The sequence below is a fragment of the Aethalodelphis obliquidens genome, unplaced genomic scaffold (genome assembly GCF_003676395.1).
Source record: "Aethalodelphis obliquidens isolate GAN/ISIS:26980383/991018 unplaced genomic scaffold, ASM367639v1 scaffold12, whole genome shotgun sequence".
NCBI lineage: Eukaryota > Metazoa > Chordata > Mammalia > Artiodactyla > Delphinidae > Aethalodelphis > Aethalodelphis obliquidens.
The window spans coordinates 17,882,349-17,897,469 of NW_020837956.1; the positions used below are offsets into that span (position 1 = coordinate 17,882,349).

Below are 15,121 nucleotides of genomic sequence, written 5' to 3' on the forward strand. Positions count from 1 at the left end.
ACATGGCTAGAAATAGACCCACAAATAAGCATTAACCTTAAGCCATGGTTAACTGTGAAGAAAGAAATCTAGCAGTTACCAAAGTAGATGATGGTAAGAAAAGAGCCATGTAAGATCCCACAAATCCTATTACTCATTATTCTTTCTCTATTCTTGAAGTAAGATATATACAAGTAACCTAGTTCAACTCCAATCAAAAGAAAATATTTTAAGCCTCTGTTTAATAACAGTTAACCCACAAATGGAACAAAACATAACCATCTCCTGCTTCTTTAAAAGTTACCAAGTTATGACCCAGATATAGCTACAAGGCTCATGATCCGAATGCCTGTTAAATTAAAATGCATGAGTAACATCTGGGGACACAAGTATTCAAACCAGAAAGAAAATCAAAATCCTGGGTTATCCTGCTTAATATAGACATGTCAACATGTAATGCGAAGTATCGTGACTATCTCACAGTTATATTGCCTATCTTAAAAAATTAAAATTAAGAAATAAGTATGCCCTAGAAGAAAAAAAGGTATAATTTTTCTCTTCAAAAATGGTTAGCAAACTATTTTAATTCCATAGTTAAGTATTTATTAAGTAGCCTTAAAATTAATAGCAAAAAGAGAAAATACATACAATATAATGTGTAACTTTCAAAGGTCTTTTTCCATTTTTCATTTGCAGAGACCTTGGGGCTTCAGGCAGACAGTGAGAAGGCAGGCTGCCAGTACCAATTCACACTTAAGCAGAACTTTTGCCAATGAAAACTGAAACACCTGTATGAATTAACTAAATTGTTCCCATTTTCAACAATGAAAGGAAATTAAAGGCATTACTGAATGTCACTGACTTGGCTCATCTGAAAGGAAATAACGTAGACAACACAGCTAATTTTAAATTATCAAGCCGACACAACATAAATGACTCTCTAGAACAATGTGGGTTATTTTTACTATGACTCATTCAGTTTTCCTGAAATGTGAGGAAAGAATATCTCAGGAAGAGCATTACATAATAACAATATTAAAAAGGTAAAGTATTCTTCTTGGGAAAATCTTCTGCCATTGCTGAATTAAAACTTTTTCCCAACGTATCTCACATATATTTCAACATGCTACACCAACCTGGAAACCGTGGCAAAAATTCTTCCAAAAAAGAGATTTCACCATTATTTTAGTAAACTTTAGGATAGCACATGAAAACTGAACAAAATTCAGGACCAATAAGCCATTCATTTGTTCAGTAAGTATAAATCAAATGTTCAATAACTGTCATTCCTGTCCCTCCAAGTGCTCACAATACTCTGGTAGGGGACTGAGATTTCTACAGGACTTGCTCTTCTATCAACAGAGGAAGACACCTCACAGCCTCAAGAGTTCACAACTCCAGACCCCGGCCACCACGCCACAGCCATAGCATGGAAACGTATGCTCAGAAAGGAAGAGGATGCTGCTTCTTTCCTCTCTACTCCCTTCTCTTCCACATCTACAGCCAATTCCAAACCGGCCTTATCCAGTTAGGAAGTCCTATTCCTTGAAAACAGTAGCACGCTCCTACAAACCAGCAACCAGATAAGCTGACTCATTCCTGAATGCTACAGGGGCACCAGGCTCTATCTACCCACTCTGAAGTATTTTCACATACCTTCTGTAATTTGATCCTCAAAACAAGTTTTCAGTGCCGAGGGAGGGACACATCACTCCTTCCCTCATTTCACTGAAGAGGAAGATGAAATAAGTGGTCATCCTAAGGATACACTAGGTAGTACGCTGGGTGGTAGTACTACCTATATTATGGAACTAAGTGGAGCAATGCAGCACCTTGCTGCAGGACAGAAATAAATCCTGTTTCTGGTTCTAGTGTACTTCATTCATTCCTGCATTTTGCATACTTTTCTTGAGCAACAACTGTGAGTAAAGCATTGAAGCACTGCAGTAGGCCTTGTAGAAGACCCAGAGAAGAACAGAGACCAGTGCCTAAAACTGGAAGTTTATAGCCTTATGGGGAAGATAAGACATACACATAAATAATTACAATACTGTAAGCCCAAATATGATCCTTGTTAAAAGAGAGTTCAGAAGCAGGGTAGCACTTAAAAGTGGTCCCTCTTGTCTCAAACACTCCTCTGGAGTTATATAGGATATAAATAAAGGATATTTATGTCCAGGACATACAGTTATATAGGATATAAATTTTAGTGAAATTCTTCATTGAAACCAGGAGCCACTTCTAATTCACCTTATTACCCACTTCAGAATCATGCACAAAGAAGGGATAAGAGGAAGGACTGAATGACAAAAGGAAGAGCTGATTTGGGTTTTTCTGGTGCATTCCGTATGCTTCCTTTGGGATAAGAAATGGAATGCTTGGGGCTCCTCAAAGCCCTCCTCACTATAAGTTCCTTGCCTTACTTCTTACCAATTAAACATTTACTTGGCATTAACAAACTCATCTCTTTAGAAGAGTTAGGCCTGGCACTATAAAGCACTGTCACTGAACAGCTTTCCTCGAAAAAGAGATCAGTCCTCAGGTCAGTGCTGACTTGGAAGAGAGCTGGAGGAGGAGAGCAGAAAACTTATGTATTATAAAGCCCTGGGGGGAAAGTATGAAACCTGAGTTTATGACCTTCATTGCAAGTTAGGAGGGCTGAGTCACCTACCATCACAGGTTACCAGAATTAATTACTTCAGAAGTACCTCACTGTGTAGAGGAACAAGAACAGGAAAAGAAGAAAGAAAGAGAGAGAGAGAAAGAGAAAAGAATCAGAAAAGAAATAAGAAAAGGTTAAAGAAAAGAATACACCCCACCCACAAAAAACACTAAAAAAAAAGTTAACTGCTTGAATGTAAATAGAGTGTTTTAATGTCATTTCAGGATAACTGTAGATAATCTACATTCCACAATAATCTGTTTATGAAGCCAATCCCAAGAAGGCGTTACTGCTGACCACTGTCCCCATGAGAGGACAGCAGGAACACTTCCTATCATATGCTGCATCCTGTTTAGCTCAGTCATCAGAAGAAACACAAGCATCCTGGTCATCATTTATCATCTAGATACTAGGTGACTGTCCCCATCCAGCTCTGTACTTCCCTACACTGACTCAAGCTCCCCATCATTCCAGACCCTTCATGTCCTTTCCTGTGCCTCACATCAGGAAGATCCATGTTCAACATCACCTTCCCATTGAGATCTTCCCCCACCTTCTTGTCTAAAACAGCCATCCCCAGGCTTCCCTGGTGGCGCAGTGGTTGAGAGTCCGCCTGCCGATGAAGGGGACACAGGTTCATGCCCCGGTCCGGGAAGATCCCACAGGCTCTGCGCGTCCGGAGCCTGTGCTCCGCAACGGGAGAGGCCACAGCAGTGAGAGGCCCACGTACCACAAATAAATAAATAAATAAATAAAATAAAACAGCCATCCCCAACCCATTCTTATTCCCTTATACTGTTTTATATTTACACTGAGCACTTCTATTAAATATCTATTTATTTTTTTGTCTACTGTGTTATTTCCCTCACAAGAGTGTAAACTGATGTAAACTCCAAGAGGGAAAAGACTGTTTACTGCTGTATCTCCAATAACCAGCACAATGCCTGGTAGATATTAAGTATTCAACTGATATTAGCTGAATGAATAAATGGGAGGTACGTAACAATTTTTAAAATATATCTTTTAAAAAATGTTTAACACTTTACTTGTCAAATTCCCTATAGCATATGTAATGACTAATTAGGGACATTCTACATAGTTACCTAAACACTCATATTCTATAATGAAAAACAGCAGATTTCTAAGAATACTTAAGTGAGAAAATAAAACAGGCACCCAGAGGACTCAGAAGATTAACATCCAACCAGTTCCAAAACTGTATGTAGAAAATAGTAACTTGCAAAATTTATTTTACAGTACAAAGTAAGCTAGCTTTCCTTTCTACCAGATAAAAGTGCTTAATTTTTGCCTTATCTGAAAAATAACAAAAGAAGAAAACACCAGAATTCTAACTTGATCCCTAACTATGATAATAAAAATGTCTTTGAAAAAATGATGTATCTTAAGCAACTTGTGTTCATTAAAGACGTGTGTATCTTCTTCTTATCCATAAAGCTAAAAAGATCCTGACTGACCTCTTGCTCTCTGACCTTCCTCTTCTAGAAAAGCCTTCTTTGATCATGAATCCTCAAACATCGATTACCCTATTTTTCCTTTTCACTGCCATTCTTCTCTGTGGTCTTCATCTATCAACTTTATTTTCTTACACCCCATTCCCTCAATTATTTGTAGTGAGGTGACTACCCAGCTATTCCACTGAAACCGTCATAGAGATAAGCAACGTAAAACATCAAAGCCTCAGCCTTTCCTCCAGACTGCTCTCCACTGCTGAACGCTGACAAGTACCCCTGGCTCTTGACACTGCCTCCTGCCTCAGCCTCCAAAACACATTCCCTCTGCTGGTTCTCCTCCTCGCTATCTGAAGTCCTCTTTCTCATCACATCCGTGTCGCATCACCTTCAATCTGAGACGAAAGAGTTGCACACTATACTGGCTTTGGAGTAAAGGTTCAAACTCTTGCTCTGTCACTTCATTTATTCATTCAACAAGTATTTATTGAGCACCTATTATATGTGAGATACTGGACTAGGCCCTGGGATCAAACAAAGAGCAAGAAATATTTGGTCACCGCCCCCAAATCTAAGCAAGTGCAAAGAAGAATGCTTATGTCTAAATCAGCAGCAAGATATATGCAGCTTGGAAACTAAAATGATGAGCTTTTTTCCCCTCAATTTCCTTAGGTGGCAGTGTTTCATCATGAGCAATCTGAGGCAAGAATATACCAGAGGCAAAATAATTTACAAGGAAAAAAAGAAAAAAAAAAGAAATGGAAAGGAAAAAGACATTACTCACGGATGTAAATGCCAGCAGCTCCTCTTCAGTTAACTTATGCACTGGGTTATTCTTTTGGAGATTTGTGCTTTACATTGAAAAAAAAAAAGCAAATTAATTCCAGAATGCATGTCATAATGAATGAAATATAATTTTTAAAAAGCAAGTAAATTATATCTACATATTTGAAAGCACATATTTTAATATTACTGCATTATATAGAAATGTAGAGATGAGTGTGCCAAAGATAAGTACAAAAAGTAATAAAATGCTGAGAAATGAAATGTGGTTGGTGCACAAAATATCAACACAATTTATTTTATAAGAAAAAAATGAAATCCAATCTGTGTCACTCCACAAAGAAAATGAAAAGCATATAGCAACAATTCCTATTTATCAAACTCATACAAAAAAAAAATTTAGTATCACCATGAGACAGGCAAAAATTAAGAAGTTGTCAAAGAGGCAGATGATTTGATTGGATAATTTTGGAAAACAATTTAGCATTATCTTGTAAAGTGAACATTCATATATCCTAATCTCAGTAATTCCAGCCTAGGTATAGAGCTGAGAGAAATTCTTCAACAGGTGTACCAGGAATCATACACACGAATATCCATAGTAATATTGTGTGTAATAGGAAAAATCTGTTAACAATCCAGATGTCCAAAAAAGAAACCAATAAATTGTAAAATATTCACCCAATGGAATGTTATACGGGAAAGTAAATTTCAGCTATGTATAACAACATGGATGAGGCACAGAAAGACACTAGTGAGAGAAAAAAGCAAATCACAGAAAACTACATACAGTAAGATAGCGCTTTTATAAAGCGCGAAAACAAACAAAATGAAGCAACTGACTTAGAGATATAAAAGATGTTAATAAATATATTTTTTGAAAAGGCAAGAAAAAGACAAAATTCAGGACAGTGATTACCTTTTAAAGAGAGGCAGGAAGATGAGATGGGAAAGAAGCACACAGACTGAGCAGGTGGTATTTGCAATCTTCTAGTTTTTAAATTGGGCGGTGGGTTCAGTTTATTATATTATATAACTTATATTTATATATTACATAAGTTATTTTGTATGCAAATATTACTTGTATTAAGAATGAAAAGAAAATGCCACCTCACAAAATAGTACCACTTCCTCATAATTTTCCATACTGTTGGAGGATTTTATAATGAGCATAAAATGTTTACATAATAATTGTTAAATGAACATACTGTTGGTAAAAAAAAAAAATAAATGAATGGAAGGAAGGAATTATAAAATCATTTTATGTTGTACACCTGAAATTAATACAATGTTATGTCTCAAATTTACCTCATTTGAAAACATACACACACACAATACACACATACATACTTAGACATTTCTAGTTTGCACAAAGGGATTATGTTATCAGTTGGCAAGATGATCCAAATAACCCCTAAGGTCCTTTCGGTTCTAATACTATGACTCTGATAAGTGAACAAAAAAACAAAAGTCATTCTAAAATAAGAACCTCAACCAAAATGGATGAAAATTCATCCCTCACATACAAAATTCCAATCTTAACTTCACTGCATAAAGTATATAGATAAAGTTGAAATGCTACAGGCTCATTACAAGTAATTATGGTACAGTAACTGAATCAGGCCACCACTCTTCACTGTAACTTACTAACTTAGGCTTAGAATATATTACTCTGCATATCTGAAAATCAGACTACTAATTCAAAAGCAATTACCCTTCTCACTCCAGTTGTCTGAATTACTGAAGGATTGCTGTATTTTAAGGAATTTCTCCCACAGTTACTTTACATAAAAGCAATCAGGTACATTGATGTATGAGACACGTGGCCTCCAGGTAAAATCAAATTCAAGCAGGAGGCCAGTGAAGCAAAGGAGTTGAAGAAAAGGAGCATGAAGCTGGCCCCACAGTTTGGTCAATCCACCATCTATATGAATTCCCCCTATATCTCCTTTCCAAAGAACCCAGCCCATCGCAATGTCCAAATCACCTCTTCACAGGGGTTAGTGGCCACGGAGGTCACACAGAGATCCGACAGTATAATAAAATCACGACCCCCACATGCAAATCATCAATTCACGGATGTTCCAACCCAGGGGTTTATAAAGTGCATCAGATGCCCCAAGATTCAGAATATAATCAAGTAGTTTCTACCAAACAATGAAGATTTAAATTGCCCATGAAATCCATTCAGCACTTTTAATTGTTCTATATATTGAGATTCTACCAAGATCATATTTGGGGGAAAAAAAGTATTTGCAGACAAGTATTTTCTTGGTTTTTCAGTCCTCTCTCAACTGTGAAGTCAAAACTCAATAAAGCTAAAGCACAACTGAGAGAAGTCTGGGAATATATATATTGGGTTTGATTTAGTTTCCTGTTGAGTTGACAATTATGTTTGCCAAAATAATCTTTTAAGAAATAGCATAAAGGAAAACTCAGAATTTGGGTCCGTAAAACCTGGATTCAAGTCCTAAATGCTGTACTGTAATTCTGATTGAGTCATTTTGCCATGTAAACCCTGATTTCCCATCTGAAAAATGGAGAAAAACAACAACCTCTAGGACTGTTAGAACATTAATGAGGGATAGTGTGAAAGTACATGGTATAATTCCTAGCACATAACACTGCTTGTAAATGATTGCTGTTTATATTATTTATATACTAAGTATCATTATGAATTGAACAAATAATTCTTTGGCAGTAAGCATAAATTCTGTCACTGGAATAAAATAATGTGATAAGACAACTGATTTGGATTAGAAACAGAACTCTGCATGTGTGATTCTTTTTAATCAAACAAAAGGGGACTGTAGAACTGAATTTAACTTTTGTATAAATGAAAACCTACTGTTAGTGTAAAGGAGATAAAATGCTATGAGGTGAACACAGAAGGATAAGTTCTACTGAGCTAAAACACAAATTTTTTTATAAATGCTCCCTTTATTAAATTGCCTATTACTAATTTAACCAGTCTCAATATTATAACTTTGTGAAATAGCCTATTTTGAACATTACTAAATCTCCAGATGAGAAATGGGATATTTATATACTCTAAAAGACCATGTTAATAACAAAAGTTAAAAAAGAATAACTTTACATTGGAGAAGCCTGGCAGACCCCACTTTAATCATGTGATCAAAATAACATGGCCAGTAGAGGAACAAATCAAAATTGTTTTCTACCTGCTGGGATGCAATAAGAACCACAAAACCTCCATTTTCTGATACCCCTGATAATGATACAAAATGTGAAACTAATCCTTTTTTTTTTTTAAATCAGACAAATTCAAACTGAGAGTAAGCCTACAGAATAACTGGCTTATAAATTTTAGGTGTCAAGATCATGAAAGTCAAGCAAAAATGAAGAACTATTCCAGATTGATAGAAACTAAAGGGACATGACAACTAAATGTAACACATATGTTCTAGACTGGATCCTGTACTATAAAGGAGATTATTGGGACACCTGGCAAAACTTGAATGGGGTCTGAGTAGGAAGTGACAGTAAAGTATGAATGTTAAATTTCCTGATTTTGATAGCTGTATTATGGCTATGCACAAAAGCTCCCTTGTTTGTTGAAAACACACACTAAAGTATTCAGGGGTGATAGAATATCATGTCGGAAAATTATTCTCAAAAAAGTTATTTCCAATGCCTTGCCCTTGCCACTTTTTTCCAAATTTGAAATTATTTCAAAATAGAAAAATAAAATAAAATGAAAAACTATTTCTACCACACATAAGGTTCTCTTGTATTAAAAAAAAATTCTAGGGACTTCCCTAGAGGTCTAGTGGTTAAGACTTCACCTTCCAATGCAGGGGGTGCGGGTTTGATCTCTGGTCGGGAAGTGAAGATCCCACATGCCTCGGGGCCAAAAAGACAAAACATAAAACAGAAGCAATATTGTAACAAATTTGATAAAGATTTTAAAAATGGTCCACATCAAAAAGTCTTTAAAAAATAAAATAAAAAAAAAAAATAATTCCATACTCTGAACGTAAATATCCTCAAAGGTCAAAACAGTCACCTATCCTAAATACTTCATTAAGAGTCTATTCCTAGCCAAGGTTAACCAAAGAAATTTTGTTTATGAAGAAAAGAGAAGGATAAGTATACCAACTTACAGGAGATTCCTGAGATTCCTCATTTCTAACTCTAATTGGCTGCCCAAGTATTCTTCATCTTCATAAGCCATGACAAGATTCTCTATTCATCCACAACTCTGGGGGCCTGCTCGAACAAAGATTTCCCCAACACAAGAGAACCAATATGCCAGAAGTTTAAGGTAGCCAAGTAAGTCATCAACTCACCAGATTCCAAGGATAACAGCAAGCTCTTCAGCACACAGGTCAGGCATCTGAGACTGTTCACAATCTGCTAACTTTATCTCATTTAGAACAGTATCATCATTGAGCTCAATATTCTGGTGGAATACAAAAGAAACTACTTAGAACAAAAAATTAATTCTGATTCATTCAACAGACTATACACAACAGATTGCTGGGGGGATAACATCTTTTTGTTCAAGATTTTACAATGTCTATATATGGTCAATAGGCTGCTTCTTGTGAAACACATATTTGGAGACAATTTACTGTGCAGAAATGGAGGACACGCATCTATACCTCAGGATGCACTGACAACATCAATAACAGGGAATGACTGCTATTGTTGATTCAGCCTAGTAGGCAAAAGCCCCTCTAACACATCAGGATTCAAAACCAGATCTTTCTACTCTGATTCTAAATTATAATCTAAAACATCAACTGCCAACTCTGTTTCTCAATAGGATTTAGAATAGGCAAAACAATTTGAGAAAGGAATAAAACCTGAAGACTTAGAGAACTTGGTAGAGTACTTGATTTCAGAATAACTACAAAGCCAAGACAGTGTTGTACTAGCATGAAGACAGACATATAGATGAAAGGAATAGAATAAAGTCCAAAATTTTAGACCCATGTTGTATGGTCAATTGATTTTCAAAGGTGTCTAGGTGAGTCAAACAAAGGAAAGGTTTTTCAATAAATGATGTTAGAACAACTGTATATCCATTTGGGAAAAAATGACCCTCCGTCCTGATCTCACACCATACACAAAAATTAAATCAAAATTAATGAGAGACCTTACTGTAGAAGCTAACACTAAAAAACTTCTAGAAAAAAAAAATCATAGGAGAAAAGCTTTGCCACTTTGGGGTAGGCAGACAGTCCTTAATTAGGACACAAAATACTCAAACCATCAAAGAAAAACTTAATAAACTGGACTTCAACAAATTAAAACTTCTGCTCTTTGAAAACATTGTTAAGAAAATGAAAAGCCAAGTTACAGACTCAGAGAACATATTCACAAAACAAATATCTGAAAAAAGGCTTGTATTCAGAATATGGAATTACAACTTAAGAAGAAGATAAACAACCCAACATAAAAATGGACAAAAGATTTGTACAGACACTTCACAAAAGTGTCTGTAAGCACATAAAAAGATCCTCAACAACAGTAGTCAAAAGGGAAATACCAATTAAAATCAGAATGAACTACTAGTACACACCCATTAGAATAGATAAAATTTAAAAGACTGACAATACTAATTGTTGACAAGGATCTGGAACAATTAGAACTTTCATACATTGCTGGTAGAAATGTAAAATGGTACAACCATAGAAAACAGTTTGCTAGTTTCTTATAATAAACATATTTACCATATGAGCTATCAGTTCCACTCCTATGTAGTTACCTATGAGAAACAAAAACATATGTCCACCCAAAAACATGTGTGTGTGTGTGTGTGTGTGTGTATATATATATATATAGATAGATAGATAGATAGATAGATATGTATATAAATAAAAAAGTGTTCATAGCAGTTTTATCTGTAATAACCCTAAACTGGAAACAACCCAAATGTCTGTCAACAGGTAAACAGATTAAAAAGAAAAATTATGCTATATGCATTTAATAAAATTCTAATCAGAAACAAAAAGGAAGTACTGACACATGCAACTACATAGATATATCTCAACTGCTGAGCAAAAGAGGCCAGATACAAAAGAGTACATACTGTAGGATTCCAGTCACATGAAATTCTAGAAAAGGCAAACTACCTGTAGCCACAGAAAGCAGATCAATGACTCTTTAGGGCCAGAGAGGATGGGGAATTAACTGCAAAGGGGCAGGATGGAACTTTCTAGGGTAATGAAATGTATCTTGACTGTAATGGTTGTGTGTATATATTTTTCAAATCTCAGCAAACCGTACAATTAAAAATTTTCTGTGTATAAGTTATATCTCAATAAAATGGATTTTTAAAAAAATTAATCATCAAAAAATAGTAAAACCACGATGAGAAACCACTACACACAACTCACCAGAATAGCAAAAAAATTTTACCAAGCACTGGCAAGGATGCAGAGCAGCTGGTGCTCTCATACACTGATGGTGGGAATGTGAAATAGTACAACCACTTTGGAAAACACTTTGGCAGTTTCTCAAGTTGAAAATACACTTACCACACAACCTAGCCCTTCCATTCCTCGGCATTTACCCCTGAGAATTAAAAACATACGTTCACACAAAGACTTACACATGAATGTTCCAAGCAGCTTTATTCATAACAGCCAAAAACTAAAAATTGCTCGACTGTCTACCAAGAGGTGAATGGATAAACACACTGTGGCTTACCCATACAATGAAATAACTCAGCAATAAACAGGAGCTAACTATTGGTATCAAAATATAGATGAACCTCAAAACATTATGCTAAGTGAAAGAAACCAGACACAGAAGGGTCATACTATATGATTCCATTTGTTTGAGATTCTAGGAAAAAACAGCTCTAATCTGTGACAGAAAGCAGACCAGTGGGAGGGAAAGTGATTGACTGCAAAGGAGTATGGATGGACTTCTTGGCCTAATGTAAATGGTTCTGTATTTTGATTACAGTGGTGATTACATGGGTCTACCTATTTGTCAAAACTCATCAAATTGGACACTTAAAATAAGTGCATTTTATTTTATGTAAATTATTCCTCAATAAACCTAATTTAAATTTTTTTCTAATTCAATAGAAGTAGTAGCTAAAACTAGGAAGACTTTAAACTGTAGGCCTAGCTCTATCTATAAGGTTTCGAGAAAAGAGAAAAGAGTACAACAACCTCCAACAACTGCTGACAGGAGAAACACACAACTTTAGGTGGCTATTCAGGCTCCACTGAAAAAGTGTCTCCTCCTCCCTGACCGGCACAACCTCAAAAGGCAGAGCTGGCAGGTGCACAGCGCACCCTGGTGGCCAACCATTTTCAATACAAGCCTTTCATATTTTTTTTTTAGGAAGCTACTTATGTAATTCTAAATTTTCTAACAGCTACACTTTAAAAAGTAAAAAAAAAATAATAAGTGATTTAACCTAATACATCAAAAATATTATCCTTGTAACATGTATCAACAGAAAATAATTAATTAGATACTATACACTCTTTCATACACAGCTTATGAAATCTAGTACATCTTTTACACTTACACTTCAGCACATCAAAGTTTGGACCAACCAATTTTCAAATGATTAATAACCATATGTGGCTACCATATTGGACAGTGCAGCTCCAGAGTATCCAAATCTCTCACCTTTTCACATCCAGATAGAGTTGTATCAACCTGCTTTTAATATCCAATGTTTGTGGAGCACCTTTATAGATCTAATCTGATCCCTTAAAAAAAGTGTGATGTGGGGACTTCCCTGGTGGTCCAGTGGTTAAGAATCCGCCGTCCAATGCAGGGTTCAATCTCTGTCTGGGGAACTAAGATCCCACATGCCGCGGGGCAACTAAGCCCGCGTGCCACAAGAAAGAAACCCGCGCACTGCAACCAAGAGCCCCCGTGCCGCAACTAAGACCCCACGTGCCGCAACTAAGACCCATCGCAGCCGAATAAATAAATATTTTTTTTAAAAAAGTGTGATGTGGGGAAGAACAAATGAGGAGGCTAAAAATACAATAACTTTCCCAGGTTCTCACCTTGGCTAGACAATAAAGATGTGACAGGGACCCAAGTCTCCACCTCCCAGCGAGGACTCCTTCCCCTCCAGCCCCCACAGAAGACCTGAGACAGGTCAGCCTTAACAACAAGGCATTATTTATTACTCTTCAGCTACAAACAGGTGATCAAAATAGTTTCAATCTTCATTCAAGATACTCTGCGTTCCTATTCAGCTCTTTTCGAAATTAAAACTGGTTGGCTGCACCACCTACTTGCCTATGTGTTCTACAAGCCACAAATTTAAAATACTGTTCTACTTTAGTCCCACTCCAACCTCATAACGTTCTACTGAATCAAAAATTTAGCTACAGTCTTTCAGACCTCCTAGTCAAGTGATGCTTATGATACTGTTATTGCTCACCCATCATAAATTTGTTTCTTCTTTTCATGCTGCCCTTGCTGTGTAATAAACGTTATATCTAGATAATCAAACTAAAGGCTGAAACTGCAAGAGTGTGGACTTTTGGACAGACTTTGTTTTTGCACATAACCTTGTACAATCCTGCAACAGAGGCCAGTCACAGATCTAGATTGTCCTGTATTATTGCATTTTTCTTGTTCTGAATATCCTTGACATTACCGCTGACAAAAATGAAAACTGATATCGCAGATCTGTTTTCTGAAACCTTTAAAGCTAAAATCACATGCAAGAACTGACTTTGCAACTACTCATATTGACACCCTTTCAATCTGTATGAACGCTTTGGGTTGTGTAGAAGCAGCAAATCAATGGGTGCCGTTTTATCTTTAGTTAAACATCATACTGGTGTATTCATTTACACCATCTTATATGTGACACACTGCTGTACAATGTGTAATTCTGTGATCTTTATTTCCCTTTGTATTCATTTTAAGCATCTTTATAAATTGCTGTATTGTGCTTAATGTAAAAAAAAAAAGAGAAAAAGAAATTAGCACGTAATTTATCTCCAATTCATGGGACACACCATATTCAGCACTTAATGTATATTTCTTTTCAATGATGCTGATCACGTATGTGTTTGTGTTTTCTGTGAATATACAATTTTAATTTATTCTCCCTCCTCACACTGTGCCCTCATGATTGAATAATAAAGAACAGAGACTGCGCCTTTGATTTGAACATTGGGGTTGCTCATAACTGTTGGCTTATTAAAGCCTGAAGTCCAATAGCTTCAGGCTATGTAATTCCCCATTAATAACAGATTAAAAGTCTAGCAAGGTCCAAAGGGAAACACTATGTTCCTCACTGGCAATAAAATTACTGTATTTCCTCAATTCTAAGATATACATCTTCACATTGTAACATTTCTAATCACGATGTATTTTATAATCACTATAATTGGTATAATAGTGTTCCTTTTTTCCTGAAGAGTTTGGTTATTAAACAGATGGTGGGGACTTCCCTGGTGGTCCAGTGGTTAAGAATCCGCCTTCCAATGCAGGGGACGCGGGTTCGATCCCTGGTCGGGGAACTAAGATCCCACATGCTGCAGGGCAACTAAGCCCACATGCTGCAAGTACTGAGCCCATGTGCTCTGGAGCCTGGGTGCCACAACTAAAGAGAAGCCCATGCGCTGCAACAAAGAGCCCGCATGCTGCAACAAAGATCCTGTGTGCCGCAACTAAGACCCAATGCAGCCAAAAAATTAATAAATAAAATTAAAAAAAAAAAACCAGATGGTGTATTTTATAATCTAATGGTATCTGAATAAGAAAATATCGTACATAACTGATTAAACAAGCAAGTCTATCTTCCATCCATGAGTAAAAAGCTGTTTCTATCTAATCCATACCTACATCACATAATTTGTACTTTCCACCTTTAAGTGGTAATTAATGAAGATAATAAAACTATCAGAATGTATTTTATTTCAAGTATGAAAGAATAAATTCTGTATTAAATTGTACATCATTTTTATACATTCCTCATAAGAGTCATCACATTCTATTTATAATCATAGGAGACAATTTTCAATACGAGAACTCCACACTAATAAACAAACAAACAAACAACAATGGATTACTGAATTAAATGCTTAGATTGCGGAATTAAATCTCTTTTCATTGATGCTGTGCTATGGCCTAAAAACCAGCTTAATGATACTTAATCTAAGACTCAGGGAGGGACTTGGGTTACATCAAATAGCTGAAGGAGAAGGGTCTGGGATATACAAGGAGGAAATGGAGGATGGAAGCAGGTATCAACACAGTTCCC

At 36.1% G+C, this 15,121-nt stretch overlaps 1 protein-coding gene across 3 annotated transcripts in view; it reads right to left on the bottom strand.

Moving 5' to 3' along the window:
• TTC27 (tetratricopeptide repeat domain 27) overlaps positions 1-15,121 on the bottom strand; it is a 180,713-nt gene that overhangs the window by 123,666 nt on the left and 41,926 nt on the right. For all 3 annotated transcript variants that reach the window (XM_027113427.1, XM_027113428.1, XM_027113429.1), the window contains exons 8-9: positions 9,204-9,316; positions 4,895-4,961 (exon numbers count right to left, since the gene is read on the bottom strand). In XM_027113427.1, the coding sequence (XP_026969228.1) occupies positions 4,895-4,961; positions 9,204-9,316 (180 nt within the window). The remainder of the gene's footprint in view (positions 1-4,894; positions 4,962-9,203; positions 9,317-15,121) is intronic.